The 24,068-nt window shown below is 38.4% G+C and overlaps 1 protein-coding gene and 1 long non-coding RNA gene across 2 annotated transcripts; one reads left to right on the top strand and one right to left on the bottom strand.

Moving 5' to 3' along the window:
• Nucleotides 1-7,109: 7,109 nt before the first annotated feature.
• LOC311294581 lies at nt 7,110-8,427 on the bottom strand. Its single transcript, XR_014628080.1, has 3 exons — nt 8,025-8,427; nt 7,514-7,673; nt 7,110-7,329 (listed from the first exon to the last, which is right to left on the bottom strand). It is a non-coding gene; the product is annotated as an uncharacterized lncRNA (long non-coding RNA).
• Nucleotides 8,428-18,157: 9,730 nt separating this feature from the next.
• hykk.2 (hydroxylysine kinase, tandem duplicate 2) lies at nt 18,158-23,659 on the top strand. Its single transcript, XM_084415681.1, has 5 exons — nt 18,158-18,387; nt 18,937-19,242; nt 20,213-20,355; nt 22,751-22,931; nt 23,009-23,659. Exons 2-5 carry the CDS (start codon nt 18,939-18,941, stop codon nt 23,446-23,448), a joined length of 1,068 nt encoding a protein of 355 aa, XP_084271807.1. The 5' UTR covers nt 18,158-18,387; nt 18,937-18,938; the 3' UTR covers nt 23,449-23,659.
• The last annotated feature ends 409 nt before the right edge of the window (nt 23,660-24,068 follow it).

Consider the following 24,068-nt stretch of genomic DNA (forward strand, 5'->3'; position numbering starts at 1 on the left):
CATTGCAGTAATTATTACAGTGAAAGCTAAAGTAAAGTTTTAATATACATAATAAAAGTTATTTTATTTGGGGGTTAGTTTTTGCCACATGAAACACAAACAGTTGTAAAGCCCGGGACACACCAAACCGACGGCAAAGAATAGCGCTGATGAAAGCCGACTGTGTTGTCGCCTCGCGTCGCCTGCGTCGGGGGAAAAAGCTGCACTTGAACCATAGACTGTAAAAAAATATGGACGACGCCCCTTCGCTCTCTTCCATTGATGAGAACTGAAGCCGCCAGAGTCCCGATATGGCGCTGACATATTGGAACTTGAGTCTGCGCAGTAGCGATCTCGGGACCAGACCTGCGCAGTCGTGAGCAGGAAGTAAAGCCAAGAAAATCAACGCTCCGCCCTCACTCTCGAAGAATGCGCTCAGGGAGAGTGGATTCTGCACACTTTTTTACAAATTGATTGCAGTTAGACAAGAGGCTTGTTAAAATATAGTAAATACAATCTCCTCAGTCCTCCGAAGATCCCGAAAAAATGTCCGTTGGTGCTTCAGTGACTACTTCGCTCAGAGGACCTGTCAATCACAGCTGTCAATCATGACGTTACACCACCGCATCACGTAACTAACTAAAAGCCAACTTATTTTTGAAACGGACACTTGAACTTACATCAGCGTGATAAAAATGACAGCAAATGAAATAAACCACCTTTGGAAAAAAGATATTTGAAGTGTAATTTAATTGTTTAGTTGGTCTCACGTCCCGTTGAATAACACGGGGAGGCGGAACTTATGACCTATACTAGGACCAGTCACCGGGGGGGCGATCGAGACGTTTTGGCTTCACTTGTGAGGGCTTGTGCGGCACGCTTGACTTGAACACACCGGGAGAACTACAGCCGACTGTCAGCTAGCATGCGCGTACGTGCCTGCGTGTAAATGAGACAACTGTCTATTTCTGAAGATATATTCTATATTCGTCATTCAAAAAGGGAAACCGACGCTGCCGGCTGCAGATACACAAGCCATAAACAAAGCAGTGTGCTTACCGTTTTGAATATCAATCCTGCTAAACACTTTCTTGTAATATTCGCCAAGGAACACTCAGGTGAGATGACTTAACATTAGAACAGCCTTCTATCTGTACCGTTTTGACTTCTTTGCTCGCTGTTTTGCTATTATTCTCGTGCACTGACTCGTTCACTAAGCTGAACAGCCAATCAGAGTTCTCTCTCTCACCGACGGCCCGGCGCCGATTCAACATGTCAAATCGGACAAAAAAAATGCAGATGAGGACCAATTTCAGTCAGTTCAATTCAATCCGACGCACAAAAACTGCCCGACTGCCGACCTGGAAGATGCAGAGCCGTCTGGACTGTGAAACTACTCCCCAAGAAAACAAAGGACATTTCAGGAAATAAAATATTTGAACTCTCTCTTGCAAAATTACCATCCCCACCCAAGACGCAATGCAATCCCCTCAGTATTGTCTTAATTTACAATTCTTTTCATTTGCCCCCTCTTCCCCCATGTCTTCTATCCACATGCTGAAATTCACCCAAAAAATCTAAATGGTTTAATGTGAACAATTATCACACAACACTATACCTGTTTGGTATCATTTGAAATGTCTCAGTGCGACTGGTACAAATGTTTCATTCCCACAGAAGTAAACCAAAAAAGGTAATAAAGGATTTAAGAGTTTAGAGATATTTTGCTTTCTGTGGAGGGTGGATCCTCTGCCAATTGGTCTTTCATGCAAATTGTCTTCTGTCCTCAGTAAGGTATAAACAACCCAGGTCTGGAGACTTGAGAAATGCAAATTCCCATTGTTAGCTCATGTTTCAGTTTGAAAGAGGTTTATGTCTTGGTCTGAGTATTTAGAGAGATGTTGCAGGAGGCTCAGCGTGATTTGTAATCAGATCAGCCCGTAATGCTGAATGTCCTCAGAAACTCAGCATTATGTATCCTTTTTTTGTCCTGCGGTCAGGTATGCATCTTTTACTCTTTACTTCAGAGCATTTAATGTTATATATTGACTATCTTTGGATTGATTATGCAATTGGCAATGATACATTTACCTGACTAATTATAAATTGTTACATTTTAATTTATTTTGACTTACTCTGAAATTATTAACTCTAGTAGATTACGTTATCCATAAGACCACAAATCTATATGCTCAGGTTAGTAACGGACTAAAACTCATCTTAGGTGGAGCATTGGGGCACGCCGACTGATGTTTTAGAGCTCAGACTAACACATTGGCATTTATCAATGTATACTTAGACTGTAGAGGCTAATCTTTTTATTTTATTTTTATGTTTAGAGCAATAGAGTGTTGTTAGACCAATCTAAATAGGATGAGCCTCAACCTCTGATTATTGCAATATTATTCTAACTAAGTGTATGTGTAAGTTGGTCAGATTGGTTCTAATGGATATGACCTTTGGTTAGATATAGTCTTACCTTAATTGTGTTCAGATCTATGGGGACTAAATAATATATTCTAGAATGAGCAAGTGGAGTACGGCCGTCTAGACTAGTCAATCGCCTCTGTCTAATGACCAAGACTGATGAGTTTGTGATTATGAGATCGTATACCCGGCCGGTGCGAGACTCAAAGTGTTATAGGAATCCGGATAAACGGGTGTAATTTCAATAAAGAGTTAAACAGAATAATCTAAACTATTATACAAATGACCAATAATCAATTGGCATTCCAACCTAAATTCGAGGTCGTGATAAAATGAAGTCAGATAACTCACAACATTCAAAACTGTTTTGTGGAGTTTATGTCTACTGAAGATTTTTTTCCGGAAAGATGTTTAGTCACTGAACAATTGGTATGTTGTTAAAGAACAGTGCAATCCACTGAATGCAGTGTACTTCTATCCCTCACAGCCTCGTTTTCCTGTCAAAAAAAATAAATATGGCGCTGCCGCTACCCTTTCTAAGATGGTCTATAGTTGCTTTCATTATGGTTATTAAAAACACACACACTTATTCACCTTTTTAGGGTTGCACCAGTCATTTGTCAAGCTCTTAAATTGGAACGTAAAGTCCTCATATTCAGTGGTTTAGTTAGTTTAACAAATATATTTCCTTTATACAGTTATTTTCATGCTTAATTATGCCTGTTAAAATGTATTGTACAAGCTTCTATTACTTTCACTGTTCATTATATTGCTCTATCATATTTTATCTTTCATATAATTGCACAGCACATATTAAGAGCTGCTTCAGCAGGGCTCAGTGCTAAGGATTTTTTTTTTTTACTGGCCTGGTTGGGTCAATGGTTCAAGTGTTTAGATACCAGTAAAATATAACAATTCTCAATTACAATTTTGATACTACAGCAAAAATGGTACAGCATTTGAATAACATAATCAAATATATTTAACTTATACAGTGAAACCTATGCTGTTATTTTACACTTGATTACGCTGAATCAATGTTGAAACGTTGATGAATCTTTATTAAAGTTGCAAAAGTTGTTTTTGTCAAGAGCAGTGAGTGATTTCTTTGTCCTTTATTGCTTGATTAACATTAAAGGGATACTCCACTTTTTTTGGAAATAGGCTCATTTTACAACTCCCCCAGAGTTAAACAGTTGAGTTTTATCGGTTTCGAATCCATTCAGCCGATCTCCGGGTCTGGCGGTACCACTTTTAGCATAGCTTAGCATAGATCATTGAATCGGACAAGACCATTAGCATCTCTCTCAAAAAAATGGAAACTTTGCTGCCGTACCATGGGTCCAGCAGGCGTAATGATATGACGCAGCGCCTGAAAATAGTCCCCAGCTCGGTATAGGATCGACTATTTTCAGGCGCTGCGTCATATCATTACGCCTGCTGGACCCATGGTACGGCAGCAAAGTTTCTTGATTATTACGCAGGAATGAGAGTATAGTTCCTAGCCATATCAGCCTAGAAAATCGCAAACTTTTCATTTTCCGTCGGTCTTAGTACACGATGTAACTACAGAAGAGTCAAGTTTTAAATAGGAAAAATATCGAAACTCTTTGGTCATTTTTTTGAGAGAGATGCTAATGGTCTTGTCCGATTCAATGATCTATGCTAAGCTATGTTAAAAGCGGTACCGCCCGGAGATCAGCTGAATGGATTCGAAAACGGTAAAACTCAACTGTTTAACTCTGGGGGAGTTGTAAAATTAGCCTATTTCCAAAAAAAAGTGGAGTATCCCTTTAAAAACACATCAGTAGGTTTATTAGACTGCTGTCACTTTAAGAGTGAATGCATGGATCCAATATACAGTTACACATGTGTTTTATTTCTCAACTAATAAAATAAAAATTTCTAGTAATGTTTCCGGAAAAGGGATGTACGCTCGACAAGCTCGCGCCGTGTGGTATCGGTTGTTGGTATCAGAGCATTTTAATGAGTACAAGTACGAGTACACGAGCGCAGATTCGGGCCAGATACAGATACTTGTATCAGTATCAGTGCATCCCCAGTAAAACATTTTCCATTAAATACTACTCAAAAATGAATATATAATGGGTATTTTTACATATAAATAAAATTTAGAAACTATGGTCCATAATGTTTGAAATGAATAAGGATCAATACATAAATAAATACTGATACAATTTTTTTTTTTGTCATGCACAACATGGAACGATGCACACAGAGGTGCGTTATTTAGGAAGGGTTTGTGTTGAAGAGCGGCTATCAAAGTAATTCATTCACATAATGTTTGCTCTCTTAAAATGTAAGCAAGTGTAAATGTCAGCATTATCATACAGTATATGTCTAAAGTATTGAATTCTGTCGGGTAAAACGTCTCGGTTATTGTTGTAACCTCTGTTCCCTGATGGAAGGAGCGAGATGTGGTGTTGATTGACTGAAAATAGGGGTCACCCTTGGGAGCCCCAAACACCTCTGAGACTTTGAGAAAAGGCCAAGGAGAATTGGAGAGTGAAATCTGCATGCCGCTCCCCCGACATACGGGTATAAGAGGGAGCCGGCGTGCATCACTCATTCAGATTCGTGCTGAGGAGCCGAGACTGTCCCGGGCATTTCAGCGGTCACTTATTGTGGCAGGGGTGACACCACGTCTTGTTCCCTCCATCAGGGAACGGATGTCACAACAGTTACCGAGACATTCTCAATCTGTCAGTCACTTTGATGTGGTGTGGATTGACTGATACTAGGGGTCTCTTACGGAACAGACATAAACGGGAGTATACTGCAAAATATAATGCGATATATTCCATATACATTTCCATTTATGGGAAACTAGTGCTTACATTTTTCAATATACTGCAATATATGCATTGGCCATGTATATGGCTATCAATACATATAAAATATTTATAAATGAAGACAAAAATAGCATTACATATTCACAAAGTTTTATCCTTTATTGTGTACATATATTGCACATACATGTTCCCATATAAATGTGAATGTACTGTATGTTCACACACATATATACACACACACACACACACACACACACACACACACACACACACACACACACACACACACACACATTCACGGAATGAGTTGCAACATATTTCTAGTTCCCAGCATGCTTTGTTTCTGACTGTTAAAGGAGAGCAAATGTTAAAATTAAGTGCTATTTAATGTTTTGCTCAATATTAATATAGGGGGAGATCTGTTAGTGTTTGATGCTCTATTATTTTGGAATTTAAAAGGTTTCCTGGTATGTGTGAATTTTTGGGGTCACCATTGTGCTTAAGAGTAGAGCCTGTTGATGATTGGCTGAATCACCATAAAACTGTAAATATTATATTTCAAAAGTAGTGACTGTGCACTCCTCAGCACAGTGATAGCCTCTTGGCTAAATACTTTATAGTACATGCAGGTGTGCTTGTGCTTTAGTCAATTAGAAACATTTAAAATGTAAATAATTCAAATATATGAGAAACATTTTACATTATATATTTCTCTATATATGTGTGTGTTTATGCTGCATGAGTAAATATATCTGCAATATATTACACATGCAGTAGGCTACCAAATCTGATCACATATATATCTAGGCCTATATATTAAGAAGTGTATTACTGAATATACAATTACATACATTATGATAAATTAGTAAATATATTGTCACATAATTTTCAATACATGAAAAGCGGCAAGTCCTTATATTGTAAAATATTAACACAATATATTATTCTGTATATTTTCAAATATACAGTTAAACCATTTAATATATTGATCATTTATATATAGGTAAATATATTTTCTTTTCATAAGGGAGTCCCCCGGGGAGAACGGCATAGCAGCTGAACCGTGTTACGAGGCAGTGCAGATGTTGGCAAGCCCTCACGTGCCAGGTAGCAATACTCGCAATATTATAACCTACCCAACGCCCCACGCAAGCAGTGTAGTCCTTCGTACCACGCGGGGACAGAGAGTACAGTACTTACACTGTTAAAAAATACCTGTACATTTTACAGTAAAATTGAATACTGGCAGCAGGGTTGCCAGCCAATTACTGTATTTTTACAGTAGCGTTTCTGTAATTTAATTTACAGAATTTTCCTGTATTTTCTGCACTGTAAAAAAATTCTAACCTCCCTAACTCAAAATTTTCTAGTGACTGATAACATCAAAATTTTTCAATTGGCCCAAGTGAAATTCTGTAAATTATAAAATAAAATTTACAGATTTTCACTTGGGCCAATTGAAATTTACAGAATTTCACTTGGCCCAATTGAAAAATTTAGATGTTATCAGTCACTAGAAAATTTTGAGTTAGGGAGGTTAGAAATTTTTTACAGTGTGATTACAGTAAATATTGTTGTATTTTTTACAGTAAACTACATGAATCTCTGTATTTGCTATATTGCTATATATATTTATATGTAAAATGCAGTATATATTTTCCTGATTTCTGAATATTAATGACTGGCAGCTGAATTTTAAATGTAAATTATTTATCAACTGCATAAGCTTTAAAAAAATACATACAGTGTTGTATAATGCACAACTAAATTCCCCTATTACTTGAAGAAACAACAACAACAAAAATATTCGACATCCTAATCCTTCAAATCTGCATGAAAAAGTCATAAAACAGGGTATTTTATATTATTTTCATTTCATTTTGATTTACAATTTTTTTTTTTTTTTTTACATGAAATTGAATATTTTAATTAAATATTTTTCAATTACTTGAAACATAAATTAGCTGTCATGGCCCTGAATTTTCAACACTTCATTACCAGACAAACATGTCCAAACAAAAAGGCCCCAAGTGAGTCCAACAAACTTCTGATCAAAAATGGAGAACAATTCAGCTCCAGATGCTGTTCCATCACAGGATGCAAAGAGTGGCTAGAGATATTGAAAAGAACAAAGAGGACAATATATTAGGTATATTACAAAACATAATGATGCAGTCAGAGACAGATAGAGGGATGACAGATACAGTTAGAGACAGATTGAGAATATTAAAAGGTTACAATTGAAGGAAGAATAGATCTTAGTGTGTGTGTGTGTGTGTGTGTGTACTTCTTACATTTCAGAAATCCCACTGATAATCCATCACTTTGCTGAGAAGAGTGGCAACATGTGGGTTCACTGCAACCTTTTTCTTCTGTATTTGCCCTGTCGTTTAAGATGGCAATTTTCCTCTCGACTTCTTTGTTCTTCTCTCCGAATTAATACATAAAAAGCACCTAAAGGGTCAGGAAACAGACAATATGTAATTAAGATTGGTTTTAGCTTTTGAGGCTTGTAATCATGTTTTTGAAATTGGATATGTTAGAGCAGTGTTTCTCAACTCCAGTCCCGAGGACCTCCCAGGAAGTTTTATATGTCCATTTATTAAAACGCCTGATTTAACTTATTAGCTTGCTAGTGTTAAAGAGGGAGACATCTAAATCATTCGCCCTAAAAATTCTATCTCTTCTCGAGTTGAGAAACATTGTGTTAAAGGCCTCAACAGATATAAACACATATCTATAAAAGGCAAGTTCTGTGAATGTGTAAAATGCAGTTACTGAGGTTGTAAAGAATTCAATCATTACCTTTGAATGAACTCCAAGGTACGCTGCCTCCTCCAGGTACTCAAGATTAATATGTAATATGCTGTGAACAGTATAGCAAGGTCAGACATGAAGCTGGGCCGAATGCCCTCCTCACACACACAACCTGGCCTTCCAGTGCCCACTTTTGTCAAAGTGTCTCGTAACAATACCACATGTGACAATAGTTATTTTTAACTATACCATTTTTTATTTTTCAGCTTTTTACATTTAAACTATATTTTAGTATGGAAGAGTGCATGAACTCTTTCTATTAAATAAAGTTAACTAAAGGCATTACTAACAAACAATCAGCAAATTACACACACAGAGTATAGCACCCATACACAAAAGAATTGTATTTGAAATATATTTTCTGGATATGTTTTGGAATATATGCAAATATTTGAAATTGGCCCAATAAATATATTTCATACTTATATTTCATATATTTTTGTTATATTTCAGAATATATTTCAATGTATTTGGAATATATGCCACATATATTTTTGACACTTTTGGGGACCCGTACAGAAAAAAATACATTGAAATATATTCTGAAATATAACAAAAATATATGAAATATAAGTATGAAATATATTTATTGGGCCAATTTCAAATATGTGCATATATTCCAAAACATATCCAGAAAATATATTTCTTTTGTGTATGGGCATATTCGTAAAATATATTCGTACTGAAATGTAAGCCAACAAGGGATTTTTAATCCGGCATATAAGCGTGCGACAAATATTAACCCTTACGAAAAAGAAGTTTATTCAAGTGTGCTATTAGTATACTTCTTTTAAACTAAAAAATAAGAAAGTATACTTTCAGTCTACTTTTTATATACTTCTCAGAAATATACTTTATGTACTTCTCAGAAATATACTTCCAATTCCACTTAAGTATACTTGACTTATACTGACAGAAAAGTCTAAGTATATTTGGCCTCTACTTGTTGATCGAGATATACTTAAAAGTATAATTAAGTATTCTAAGTATTCTTGGCTTGTACTTGTGTTTACTATTTTGATTGAGTAGCTTATTAAATACTTTTTTAAAAACATAGTATTACACACTGTCGTATAAACTAACATGTTCAGCTTTATATAGTAACAAACTTTCAGGTGGAATAGCTTATAGAGTAAATAAAATAAGCATGGAAAATAAGTTTACTCAAGTGTTCTATTAGTATACTTCTTTTCAACTAAAAAGAAGAAAGCATACTTTCAGTCTACATTTTATATACTTCTCAAAAATATACTTAATTACACTTAAGTGTACTTGACTTGACTTGACTTGTATATTTGGCCTATACTTGTACTCAATCTTTTGATCGAGATATACTCAAAAGTATACTTGGCTTGTAGTTGTGTTAACTCTTTTGATCGAGTAGCCTATTAAATATACTTTTTTTACATCCTTTTTCATATACAGTCTTATGAAACTTTGTTTGAAAATATTGATTAAAATATTGATATAAAACAGATGTTTCTAATTCTGCGTATCTGAATTTTTGTGTAGGCTAGTCCACTGGTGTACATAGGAATTTACTTTAATTCAACTTTTCCCCACCATTGACTGAATTTTCCAGCTATCCATGTTTTCTCAGTTATACGGTAGGGGGCGCTATGACACATCTTCTAGTACAGAATCTCCGGATCAAAACACAGAAGAAGAAGCTGAAACAAGTGATAGAAGATTGCTCACTCAAATGTAAAATAATGTGATCATCAAATATTAAACAGCGTGTAAATCAAAACTGCTTAATGTTTCCAAATGAAGCGTAACCCATTAAGAGAAAACGACTGAAGCTGTGGGGGTGTCGGACTCGATTTACTCCATCTGTGTTTGATCATCGTTCTGAATCTGATCAAGGCGTAGTCTTTGACAAAAATGGGATTTTGTTTAAAATGTTGCCTTTCTTTATGAAACTTACAGACATTCAAGTGTTGATAAAAAAGGATGCATGAAGCTAATAAAAGGTTTTTAAAATTAAAGTAGAGTTAAAGGTATTTTTCAAGTATAAAAAATAACATTTGAACATAGTAGTATAGGCCTACTGCAAGTGCAAAAACTTGTAGTATAAAACTACTAAACTAGTAGTTTACTGAGAGTATACTTCAAAGTTGCTACAAGTATTAAAATAGTAAACTACTAGTATACCCATAAGTTCACTTGCAGTACAAATGAGAAACATAATTATGAACTAGTTGTGCACTTAAAGTTTACTACTGTTACACTTATAGTTTACTACTGTTACACTTATAGTACACTTAAACATATACTTTTATATACTTCAAGTGGGCCAATTTAGTCCCAAGCGGTATTAAAATAGTACACTTACAAATTTACTACTAGTCCAAGTCTCCTTCACGCCCCGTGGTAGGAGGATGTGTGATCCGGGGTTACCAATATGAAGTCTACGAGTTACCAAACATGAAAAATAAGAAACTGAAATAATAAGTCACTTACCACAGAGTTGTGAAGCTTGCGCTACCCGAAAGTCAAACCGCAGCGCGATCCCAGAATGCATTGCAGTTTACAGCAAAATTGCTGTATCAGGGTTCTCAAGTTTGATCAAAAGCTTGGAGTGAGATCACATGCGGTTAGGGGAGGAGCCCTAATGGAGCCCCGCCCCCCAAAACGGAGCCCCGCCCCCGATTTTACCCATTGTTCATTATTGTTGTGAGATTGTCTTTTGTCCATGTTAAACTACCGTAGTTTGGGTATGCTAACCACTAGGGGACTCTGTATTATTATTATTATTGATGGAGTCCAATGCATGGTTTACGTTACTCCGTACTGTAGCTAAATAAACTCTCTTTATACGACTCACGACTCGTGTCTTGCCTCATATTATGACAATAATTAACCAGCACAAATTGAAATTATAACAATTGGTAGATCTGATAAATGACAGAGCAATTCATCACATCAAATATACTCTTTAATGTTATATTTCAAAATTACAAATATACAAAAATATAACAAATTGCTCCAAACAGTTTGGAAAAAAAAATCTTGGTGTCTTCTCCACCGTCTCTGCCACCACCTCTTCCACTGTCTCCTCCTCTAATCTGGCAACCTTTTTAGGGGGCTTACCCTTTGGTGCCCAGAATGATAAAATAATCTTTTTGCTTTTTCCCTGACATCTTTGAAAAATACAAATGCAATGGCAATGATTAATGTACTAGGCTATATGTTTTGATAGGATATAATATATTACCCAGAACACTCTACTTTAATACATGTAGCCTCAATGTAACGAGAAAGACAGCTATTAATACAGTATAATATATAATTTAAAATAAAATGAAGAAATACATCTTTATTCCTTCCCATACCCACTAACATTTCCCCTAGTTTCAGATAACGTAAGCTAGCCAAACTGAGCCAAAGCTTCTGGCCTGGTTGTAAAGTAGTTGTAGAGTTTTTGACTGCATCAATAATAATGTATACGATGGGTTATATATTAAATGTTCTAGCATAAAAATGTTAGACGAGCTTTCTTCCAACTTACCTTCTCCATCACGACGTGTGTTTGCGCGATGTTGTTGGTTACCTAGTAACGAATGTACGGTGGCCGAGAGTGTTCCGTCAATTTCCGTGTGTTCGCGCATCTATGTTGCCTTGTAACGAACGCAATCTGGCCGAGATAACGCGCTGGCGGCAGGAAACTTGTGCCTGCGCCTCGTTTACAATGTTATATATAAAGCTTGCAGGACAACTTGGTTGGCATTGCCTTTTCAGCGTGAGAAATGCACGGTGTGGCGTGTGAGCGTGTGAACTGGCTGAATTGCGTGTGTCTCACGGCCAATGCGTGAGACTTGAGAACCCTGGCTGTATTATTAGAAAACAGCCAGCTGCTGTAAAATAATGCTGTAATTTTTACAGCAATTCATTACAGTGTATCATGTGAATAGGTCATTTCAGCTGGGCTTTTGACCTTTTATATTTCTTATGTTTCAATAAAACTCTTAGCTGTGCAGATCAGAATTAGCACTGGGGAAACACTCTGTCTGCTAGATAGTAAAGACAACACTATGGATACCACATCCTAATTTAAGGGTAGGTTAATATGTGGAGAAAACATTACAAAGACTTCCCAGCTGGGAAGTACCACACGTGGAAAGAGGTCTCTAAGGTAGGTCCAAACTAAAGAGGAAGGGACTACTACAAAAACAGTGATTGGTGGCAGAGAAGGAGCTCTGCCTAGAGGAAGAGACAGGTTTACCTTTAGTGAAACCATATCATGGACAATACATCATATGGGATTACCATATACCTCATTGACTCTTTTAATCTTGTGCAGTCTGTGTTTGGCCCCACATGAACACGGACACACACTCAATCTTGTTTTATCCTTTGGTTTGCCTGTTCTTAATCTAGAGATCTGTGACACAGTGTTTTCTGACCATATTGATTTCCATCTGATTTCAAATACTAAGGGACTGCTGGCGTCATTATCAGAAAACTGTGAAAGATGCTAAAAGAAAACACATCTCTGAAATTATTCTGTCAAACTGTAACAAGCCTCGTGTTTTGTTTAAAACTACTGATTCAGTTCTTAATGCCTCGCAAATTATCTGTGTTGATGCCTCCCCTGCTGTCTGTGAAAACTTTCTTCACTTTTTTATTGATACGGTCACTTCCACCAGGGCTCTGATCTCACCTTCTGCTTACGACCCCTCAGTCTCTGTCCCCTGCTCTGCTGTCTTTGACCAAATGTAGCCTGTGACTTTATCTGTGTTACAGGAGGTTGTTGGGCATTTGAAGTCCTCAGGTTCACCACATTATGCTGTCCCTCCTCGGCTTTTTAAGGAGGTTTTCCCCACTGTAGGGTCATCTGTTCTTGCAGTTGTCAAAAGCAGTCTCTCCTCAGGTGTGGTCCCTGCAAATTTGAAACACGCGGTAGTGCAACCTCTGATTAAAAACCTGGTCTGGATCCTGCAGACCTCTTTAATCTTAGGCCTTTCTCCAAACTACCCTTCCTTTCAAAAATTCTTGAAAAGATAGTCTGCAGTCAATTAAGTGGCCTTTTTTAAAGACCAAAATATTCTCAAAGTTTTCAAGTCCGGTTTTAAAACTCCACACAGCACAGAATCTGCTCTTTTAAAAGTTTTTAATGATATCTTTTTAGCTACTGACTCTGTGTTATTCTTGTGCTTTTTTTATTTAACTGCTGCGTTTGACACTGTGGACCATGAAATCCTGATCACTCGTTTAGAGCGGTGGGTGGGCATAGCACTGGAATGGCTCAGGTCCTACTTGAAATGTCGGTCCTTCTGTGTCAGCTGTGGTGACTCTGAGTCCTCCTCTGCTCCTCTCTCTCTTGTGGGGTCCCTCAGGGTTCAGTTTTAGGCCCTCTTCTCTTCTCTCTTTATTTGCTCCCGCTTGGTTCAATAATGGGAAAGCATGGCATGTCATTCCACTGTTACGTGGACGATAGCCAGATTTATGTGCCTCTTAAAAAGACACTGTCCTGACACTGTTAGACCGCTACTCGAGTGTGTTGAAGATATAAAAGCCTGGGTGGCTCTTAACTTTTTAAGTTTCAATGCACAAAAGACAGAAGTGATGGTTTTTGGTGGCACTAATGGGACCCCTCCTGTTGATGTGGGTGCCTTGGCCCAGTACACCAAGCCAACCATCACTAACCTAGGGGTTAAAATTGACTCTGACCTTAAGCTCGACAGTCAGATCAGGGCAGTCGTTAAATCAAGCTTTTTTCAATTGTGGCAGCTGGCCACAATAAAGCCATATCTTCAGAGGCAACATTTTGAGACAGTAATCCACGCCTTTGTTACCACTTGGCTGGATTACTGTAATGCACTGTATGTGGGGGTTAGTGGCTCTTCTATAGCCCGTCTACAGATGGTACAAAACGCTGCGGCGTGGCTTTTAACTGGAACACGTATACACAAGCACACTTCATTCGACTGCTGCAGAACGCCTAGGGAAAATTCACGTCCAGGGTTCGCCAATCCAGGGAACTCTCTTAAACAAAAAAGCACACATTCAGGGAGGGGAAAAAGTGTTGTGTGCAAGCGGTACACCCAGCCCGTTGTCTGTAACTGTTCATACCCAATGGCACATGGGATGAAACTGGCTCACAGAGATTATAAAATCCCACAAAGGTATTGGATGTCGCCCAGCCTGCTGCTCTACAGATGTCTGTTAGAGAGGTGGCATTGGCTAGAGCCTAGGAGGATGCAACACTTCTCCTGGTGTTTGCACACACTCCTAAATGGCACGGTATGCCAAGGCGATGGCATCCACAATCCAATGAGCCATCCTGTTTGGAGACAGCCTTCCCCTTCTGCTGTCCCCCAAAACAGCCAAAGAGCTCCTCAGAGCTTCTGAAGCTCTGTGTGTGGTCCAAGTAAACATGTAGGGGGCGTACTGGACACACCAACGACGAGGCTGGGTTTGCTTCATCCCAAGGCAGTGCTTGCAAGCTCACCACTTGGTCCTTAAAAGGGATAGTGGAAACTTTCACATCTCGTGAAACACGTGAGAGTATGCCGGACCGAACTCACAGAAAATAGCTTACTCCACATTGCTACATAAGGTGAATAAATGAACTCAAATGAAAATTGTTTTAAAATTGTACAACACTCAATCAGCACCTGACACTGTGTCCTAACCAGACGCGATAAGATTCCAGCGACAAGCAGTTTATCCGTCTACAAAAAAGAGTAGGTTCAGGTATTTGTGCTTAGGCAATAAGCACTGTGATTGACATGACAATGCAGTCAGTGGTTCTCAAACTTTTTTTGATCATGCTCTAGAAAATCTAGACCCCCCCCAAACCCCACCTCACCTCTCCTCTCACTACCAAATAAATTCACTAAAAATGATAAAGACAGAAAGATTTTTTTAATTGAACACTTGCAATGAAAAACGCATCCACACCAGATAAAAAGCTAGTACAAGATGCGACAAAATCAATCAAAAATCACACCCAATCAGGAGAGGATGTGGACGGAGTCTCTCTCTGCAAAGAGATGGAAACGCCAAGATTCCATTCAAGATCATTGTCATACTTTGTATGTTGTTGTTCCAGCAGCGACAAAGCAGACATAGAGAGTTTCTAAAATTAGTCGTGTCTCGCCGTCACGGCTGGTTAAAAAATAATTTAACGCATGTCGCTTCGCGTTTGGTTAGGACACGGGCCACGGCCATTCTCACGACTAAATAAATAATTGCAGTCCTGATCTAAAGAATAGCCTGGGACACTATATCTGCCAGAAATGATTTGTTAGCATTAGCAAAGGTCCCTACAGTGTTTCTCCTATTGTGAGCTTGGAGGTTCAAGGTCAACATTTTTAGGCAAATTGTATTTTTAGGGAAGATTTCGAAGGTAAACTGAAGGTTTCGACAGTTTCGAGTGTAAACTGAAGCACTGAGCTAATCTGGTATTTAATTATGATTTAAATACCGATTTCAGTGCTATTAATTAAATGTGTTAAATTAAAACATGATTTCTCAGATGGTTGCATCATCAAATTTAAAAGTGTCCAGATGATTAAAAATCCCTAGGGATTGTGGTCCATCACTTTATTTCTTACAGTGAGCGCTACTGCAGAAGAGCATTATGGGATATATTGTCTCTGTGGAGAAATATTTAAAATGAACAAGGAAAATGAATTACAGCTTACACATTCAGGAATAAATTAAATAATTAATCTAATTAATCTTGTTGTATGATCTTAGTAATGTAAAGCTGTTGACACGTTAACACTGCATTACAGATACATTTTCCAAATTCCCAATTTCACCCATGTGTTATGTACGAATGTGCAGTTTTGTTCTGCTCCTAATTATAATTTGTGTTACACAGCACTTCTAATGATGGCGGTAAAAAGTGTTACACCCATTGATCTTTTTGTTTGAGGTTTTGCTAACAGGAAATGACATGGGCAAGGCTGAGAGATGGAAAGCCACTTTGACTCAAGTCTCCAAGGTTAGCAAAAAAAGCGTAACGCTGCAGTTTGCAAGGAAGGAGACCAGAGGCCGATCTTTTGAACAGATGTCAATGGAGGAGAGGCTTCACTACGCTGAATCAACTGCTTTTGTGGAAAAAAAAAACAAACAGCTTATCATTTATTGAATCTTCAGCATGTTTGCTCTTAAAAATTTATTTTGGATTATCTATTTTAAGAGCTTATGGTGGAATAAATGCTGATTAATAGGAAAAGCCACAATTTTGTGCTTTTTGTGACTCAGTTTACAGCACTTCTCATTCATTTCCATGGTTTTCGCAAACAGTGAACGGAACTGTGAATGAAATTCAGTGACTTCAAGGCTGTGAAGTGATTGGTTATCAAGGCACACATGACCGTAGTAGAGCCATGTAAAACTGCAACATGAATCGGTGTATTGATCAACACGACATGGCGCTAAAACTTAAAACTACTTACCTTAAGCTGCATTTGCAAAACTGTGCCATGCCAGGTTGTGACGCTTTTCCCTAACCATGACCGCGTCTCCTCTTTCGCTTCCTCCTCTTTTTTTTTCAGTGCACATTAAAAACCACAATTGCCAAAGTGCGATTCATCTTGCTCTATTTGTTCACCACTAGCACACGCTGATGAGGTTTTATTCTTCTGTTCTAACTTGCGTCGTAACCTCTGATTTGACTCGTGTCATCGTCATAGTCTACATACATGTCGTACCCAAGTTTATTAGATCCATGTCGTACCGTGTGATTTGTAGTGATCTTGCTGAAATCGCTTATAGCAGGCATTAAAGTGTAAGTTTGCCAATTTTCAACCTGCTTTGTATTGTTACAATATAGTGTATGCAAATGAACAATGTTTACTCTTTCTCTGTGCAACCTGGACTGAGAAATTCCTGTTTACTTGTCAACAAAAGTGACAGCTCTTTTCAAAGCAACAGGGCTTTTGTAAAAAACTACAGATTTTAAGTCTTTAAGACACCATGAGGAACCGTTGTCCACCATAAAGAACCTTTTGTGGAATGGAAAGGTTAAATGGACGTTAAAGTTTCTTCACAGAACCGTTGAAGCCAGAAAATAACCTCTATTTTTCAGCGTGTACAAGATAAACTGACAACAAGGCGCACGAAAAACATTCATGCAGCGTTCATTTCACCTTTGGTGAGACTTGAGCATGCGAGCCTCACAGGCTGTATCAGCGCAATCACAGGATGCTGAGCCTCACGCGCTTCTGAAGACGATAACGTTTCCCTTTGACATGTACGTAGTTGCTGTTTCGCTTCAGGCGTGCGTCTGCATGCGATTCTTCCTCTGTATATTCAGAAGTCGAGCCCGCCTGCCGCCAACTCATTTTCCTTCATGAGCCTGCGAGACCTGCTCTGACCTCCTCATCTCTGCACGCTGGAAAAAAAGAAAAAGAAAAAGAAAAATAGACAGTTTTAATAGTAATAGTAGTTAGTTAGCAGTTTAATAATAGATTTTTGTGTGTTCTTCTTTAGTGAATTTCAGTTCTTAGCCATTAGACATGTCAATAATTCATTAACTCAGTTAATTCATTACATCAGGTAGCCATCTCTGTGGTTTTCTGTTTACACTACAAACAACACCCTTATGATCAAACTGAAAAAAAAAAAAAAATCGAATTCTGGTATAAAACCATAACCTTGTAACCTCAAAAATGTGCCTCAAAACCACAATAATGCAGTCAGCAGATCTAAGAAAGCTAAAGAAAACTTACATTGTTTAATCAGCATTGCTCTGACTTTCTTTAAGATTATGTATTGTTTTTATGCACTTATTTATTTAGTTGAGGTCAAAAGAATATGACTAAAATGATCAAACATTAAGAAAATAATGCCACCACCACCACCAAATGACACTGCTGCAGCCTGGAGGAAAATACCCGCTAGCATTGTCATCAGTCATTCGGGTGGTGGAGCACCAGCTATTCTATTTCAAATCCGTTGTCTTTTGTTCATGGTTCTCAAGAGACCAAGGTTTGGCTGGTTAGCATGGTCATGTTGACCCCTGCTGGTGGGTTCTGTAACTACACCAAAATTGAGAGTTATCCAATGGATCTGTGTATTTTCTTGATAAAGATCAAGTTATAATCAAATAAAATAACAATAATAAAAAACCTGCACTAAAAAAAATAATAATAATAATAATTGTATATATGGCTTTTTTTTTTATAAATATTTTACGGCTGCAACAAACTGAACTGTTACACGTGAAATTAAATAAATAATGTGCGCCTACCTTAGAACCGCCTAAAAGAGCCAGGGTCACGACAGAAGACTCGCAGACGTAATGACGTCTCGTGACGTAATGACGTGCGGTGCCACACGTTGTTACTAGCTTCAAACCTCCACTGACCAGACCAGCAACATTCCTCAGCAGGTACTACTGTATCTTGTGCTTTCTTGTCAATCCGTTATTCGGTGTTAATACTGTTTAATATAAATCTCTTTGCATGCAATTGCCGTTCGGCTCGCGCATGTTCAATCAGAAGCGCGAGACTTTCAATGAGTGACTCAACACTGGAGTTTGATAATTTGACCATTTACGCTGCTCATATATAGACCAGACGACAGCAGGAATAGAAATGACAAAATTACGAATTACAAACTGTAAAACCCTGCGACATAATGCATGATTTAGTTGTGATAAAAAAACAAAAAAAGTTTTAGCCTAGGTGATTTATTTTAGTTCATTCTGTCCAGCAGTATTTTTTTTTTTAATTGTATACTATGTGTGCAAACAACACTTGTTAAATAAATAGTTAACCCAAAATAAAATTTCTGTCATTGTTTAATCATAGTACATGTCTTTATCTGTATGTTTTTATTGGACATTTTAGGTGAACAATTCCTTTTATCCTCTTAGTGTCATTGCTCTTGTATTGCTCTTGATTTGCCAATAACTAGGCTATTTCCCCCCCATCCTCAGCAATGTCAACAAAGGATTCAAAGCCGAATCTCAGCGATTCCCAGGTGACAGAGATTATCAAACGTCTCTATGGCTTGACCGTGTCCGTCATTCGACCGTTGCCCAGTTATGATGATCAGAACTTTTACGTGGCCCCCAGTGAGGGTGGAGAATATGTATTAAAGGTTATGAACTCTGCAGACAGTCACAACATCACTCTTGTTGAGTTACAAACACACTCTATGAACTTCTTACACCAAAGAGGCCTTCCTGCCCAGACCGCTTTTCCCACTCAGACTGGCCAACTCATGAGCTTGGAGGAGTTTGGTAAGAGTACCTGTCAGTTATTAATTTCATTAAATATTAAGTCATAAAAGACACTAAGGCCTGTTGTTAGTACCGGTAGTTTTAAATGCCTGTTAAAGGTGAGCAAACTTTTTTTCTTTTTTTTTTTTTTTCAGAAAGGTGTATGTATTTATATTGTAAATCAAATGCTAACAAATGTTTAATTTTTTTTAGTGATGCTCCGATTGATCGGCCGCCGATCATGATCGGCCGATATTGGCAAAAAATAGCTTGATCGGTAACCCCCAAAAGCGCCGATCAAAAAAGCCGATCACGTGACGTAAATAACTCGCGCAACTTTTCCGCATGCGCAGCAACACAACAGCAGAGCAGAGCTTGCTTAACAGTGGCAAAATGAGTTCTCCTATGACGGCAATTCAATGGCAATTAAAAACGAGCGCACAACTGATGCTGGCAAGCGCGGTAAATGACATTCGTGAGAGGATAACAGATGTACGCGCGAGGGTACAAGCTCATTCAAACCCTGCGCGGGCGCATGACATCTCTGCCCTCGCGCGCGCGCATGATCATTCCCCACACTCTCGCGCTTGATCTCCTCTCGCCTGCTGATTTTGCTCGCTCGAACACTTTTATATTTGGCAGTCGAGGGGCGGGACTTACTGTTTTAATAACCTCAAATGTCATTGTCATTATTTTATTTTTTGGATCTGATGTAGTTCCTCAACTACATCCATTGTAGTCTGCCTGACCCCTCTTTGTTTAGAAAAATTATACTGTGCCTTATTTGGAAAAGGTGGCCTACAGTAGCCTTATGTTATCTTGTTTTCTAACTACAATTAAATAAATATTGGTGGTTCTTCAAGATTTTCTTGACTCTAGCATATTTCCATTCTGTGATCGGCAGTGATCGGCAATCGGCAGATCATGATTTTGGTGATCGGCCCCAAAAATGCTGATCGGAGCATCACTAATTTTTTTTCTCCTATCACAGATTGTGGTTTTGGCATGCAGAAATATTTAGTGCGCTTACTTGCCTACCTGCCTGGCACTACCATAGCCAAAATTACCTGCAGTCCTCAGATCTTGTACAACGTTGGAAAAATGGCCGCCACGATGGATACAGTTTTACTCCAAGTAAGTAAAATCTTTCATTCCATTCCATTCCATTGTTAAAGGAAAACTGCTCTCATTATTTACACATTAAGTTATTTTGTTCACGGGCTGCGTTTCCTACTGTAGTACCTACTGGTATCAGAACTAAATGGTAACCTACAATTATTACTTTAAAGAGCTAGTTCTATTAGATTAAACCCATGTAAAGTAGGTTTAGTGGTATAAATTAATGTATTTAGGTTGAATCAGTGATATTAAGTAATTTTTTTTGACAGTGATGTATTTAAAACAGGAAAGGTTTTACTTCGCATTTTTCGCATAAAGACAACAGCATTGATAAAATGATCCCCGCTCACACGGATCCGTGAAAACGACTAAAACGCTGTATTATTCATGCCAGGCCAGTAGGTGGCAATGCCACTTTGTAAAGAAACGCTACGCGCCAATAGACTGAACGCTTAATACACATGCGCATGACGTCACCGTTTTCTCAAAATCAAGATTTTGTACTTTACACAGAGACGATAACAGAAAACTTGCACTTTGAAACCCGTTTTTTAAAAGTTTGTGTTTTCAAGGCCCCCATAGTCGTGTAAATGAACGGGCAAAACACGTCACATTTTTTCAACTAAAAACTGAAAACTTTTTTTGTGTTAACAGTAGGGCTGGACCCGAATATTCGAATAATCGTTCGGTGCGTTGGTATTCGATTTGAAAATTTGACATTCGAATATTCTTTTTTTTTTTTTTTTGCACACCTGGGATCCCTCGCGAAACGGTTCTCATTCGCGCTTGAATAAGGCTGGCGACTCACTGGCTGCGTGGCGTGTCCGTTTTTATTTCGGCTCCCATGTTAACAGGTTGGAGTTTGCACACTGCCTGCGTGAAACACGGGTCTCAGGCGCGGCTCGAGCCACGCGGAAAACGCGTGCATGCTAGAAATAGAACTGACGCTCCAGCAACGGGAGTGTTCTCTGGCTAGAGCGCAGAACAGCGGAGTTTGTGTGGACAGAAGTGTGTGCCTGAGCTTGTGGTTTGGGTTAAGCTGCGTTGCTTTGACATTGTGGAAAATAGAATAATAGAAACAAAATGTATTAGCCTTTCTACCCATTATTATCAATCTAAATTAATCTCGTTTTTATTTTAACTTAATTTCGTTTTTTTTTTATTTAAATTGTTTTTTCTTTATTTAAATTTCGTTTTATTTATTTATTTAAATCTACCCTTTACTGTATCAGTAATTTGTTAGTCAGAAAAATATTAGACTACCTTAAAAGTATTGCTTAATTTAACAGACCTGTGTGTGTGCGTTTTATATCACTAGTGCAGTGTCCGTTTTCGGAGCATAAGCCCTGCCCGCGTGAGGTGCGCCGCTTCCCCTTGCGCTGTTCTAGTTTACTAAAAGTTTAAATTCTGAGTGTCTCGCGTGTCCATCTATATTGCACCAAATGCGACACTGCACTCCCGTGTGAAGTCGATTGGATGAACGGTTCTTGAAATAATAATAATGCAAACGGACAGACAGACACATAGAGATTCCTGCCTTTATTAGAGAGAAGAATATGTTCAGCCCCCTCGCTCCGAAGCTTCGAATATTCGATGTTCATTACTACCGAAGCTTCGAAGCTCAAAAAATGGTATTCGGACCAGCCCTAGTTAACAGCTCTTTAGTTGTTACCAAATTTTTTTTGTGCCGTTTTTGCCTTTAATTAGAAGAGGACACTAGCCAGACAGGAAGTGAGGTGGGAGAGAGGGGGACGGGATCGGGAAAGGTCCACGAGCCGGGACTCGAACTCGGGTCGGCTGAAGCACAACAGCGCTACATGTCGGAATCATCTTAGAGTTACGAGCTGTTGATTATTATTAGTGCGCTGCTGCAGTTATGTTTTCAGAGTGCGTGCTTCAAAGCTAGACGTATTCTGATTGGCGGTCAATGTTTTCAGCTGGAAGAAAATTGTTCGAACAGCGATTTCAACAATATCGTTCCTCTGTGGCGGTATAGTTATAGCTGTGATGTTGACTCTGCTATTTTTATAGAGTCACATTTACCGATGCTCTGCAAAATTTTACTGCCGAAATCCAGTTATTCCAGTAGGAATCTGCGCAATCGGGAGTTTTGCGTGATTTCCCCACGCAGCTTTTGCTCATTTTCAAGATGGTCACGTTATTTCGCAACATTGACTAACAGAAAGCGAACTTGAAAGTGACTTCCATGTGAGTTATGCTTCAAACATCACTACACTTGACAACAAACCTTTTTTGCTAATTTTGCTAATGTGACTGTTTTTAAAACCTTATGGTTATATATTCTTAGTGTGAAAGGGCTTTTTTTTTGTCCTTGATTTTTTTTCATAAGGTTTCTCGTTTTATTTCCTGAATTCAGGCATTTGTTTTTGTTTCTTTTTTTCTTGTGTAGATGGAGCATCCAAACATCAGTTCCCTTCAGAGAGAGAACTTTATATGGAATCTCGCCAGCGTTCCTCTCTTAAATCAGTATCTCCATGTGATGGATGGGGACCCTGTACAAAAGGTTGTTAAAGCCGTTATTGAGCAGTACCAGATCCAAGTCATGCCAAAACTACCATTGTTTCGCAAGTGTAAGACATTTATTTGAATTTAAAGTATTTCACTCCGAAGTCAACGCAGTCCTTATAACATTTTTATTGCATTGCAGGCATTAACCATGGAGACTTCAACGACCACAATCTCTTGGTGAAACCTGATGGACCTTCAAAGTACAAGATCTCCGGGATTCTTGATTTTGGAGACATGAGCAGTGGGTATTTCATATTTGAGCTGGCCATAACTATCATGTACATGATGATTGAGAATCCCAATCCGGCCGATGTCGGAGGACCAGTGGTGGCGGGATGGGAAAGCGTTTTTCCTCTCAATGAGGCAGAAAGAGATTCGCTGTATTTGCTGGTTCTGTGTCGGTTTTGCCAGTCCCTGGTTCTGGCCCGGCACGCTGTGATCCAGCAGCCAGAGAATGAGGAGTACTTGATGATCACGGCCAGGACAGGTGTGCAGTTGCTCAGTCGTCTTTGGGAGCTGGGTAAAGAGGAGGTGGAAAGAGTTTGGTTCCAGAGTGCAGCACAATTCAGCCAACCCTGACTGAGCACTGAAGCATGACAGCTTGCTCCAAAAATATATGCAATATAAACCCAAATCCATCAACTTTCTTACATGGGAGACTAACTGTGAAATTTGAAATAAAGTCAATGAGGACTGGGACTGTCAAGCCCCAAAATGCCCAAAACATCACCATAAAAGTGGTCCAAAAGTGTTTACTTGCAATCAATGATGATGTCAAATGGTGATTTTGTTGGAAGGGAGGATGATATGAAACTTTTCAGTTGCTGTCGGGTGGAAACCTTGTATCTTCAAACACATTACTTTCTAGGGAAATGTAAAAAAGATCGTATTTGTTTTTATAATTAAAGATGGTCAAAACTGTGCGAGGAACTTCATTCACCATAGAATGAGGTTTGAGGATCCAATGGAGTTACGAGGTTTTGTCACTCTTTTTTTTTTTTTTAATTGGTCAAATATATGCAAAACCCACAGAAAGACGTAACCAATAGTAATGATTCTATTGATGAAAAAATAAATGAAATCATGAAATATGGAGATGCGAGGTTTCCACCTGACGATATGGAAAAGAGCAGTGGATAAAAGTAAGTGTCATGGTTTGGAGCAAAAAAAAAAAAAGCATGAGTGAACGATAACACCAT

This window comes from Rutilus rutilus, assembly GCF_951802725.1.
Source record: "Rutilus rutilus genome assembly, chromosome: 8".
Taxonomy (NCBI): Eukaryota; Metazoa; Chordata; class Actinopteri; order Cypriniformes; family Leuciscidae; genus Rutilus; species Rutilus rutilus.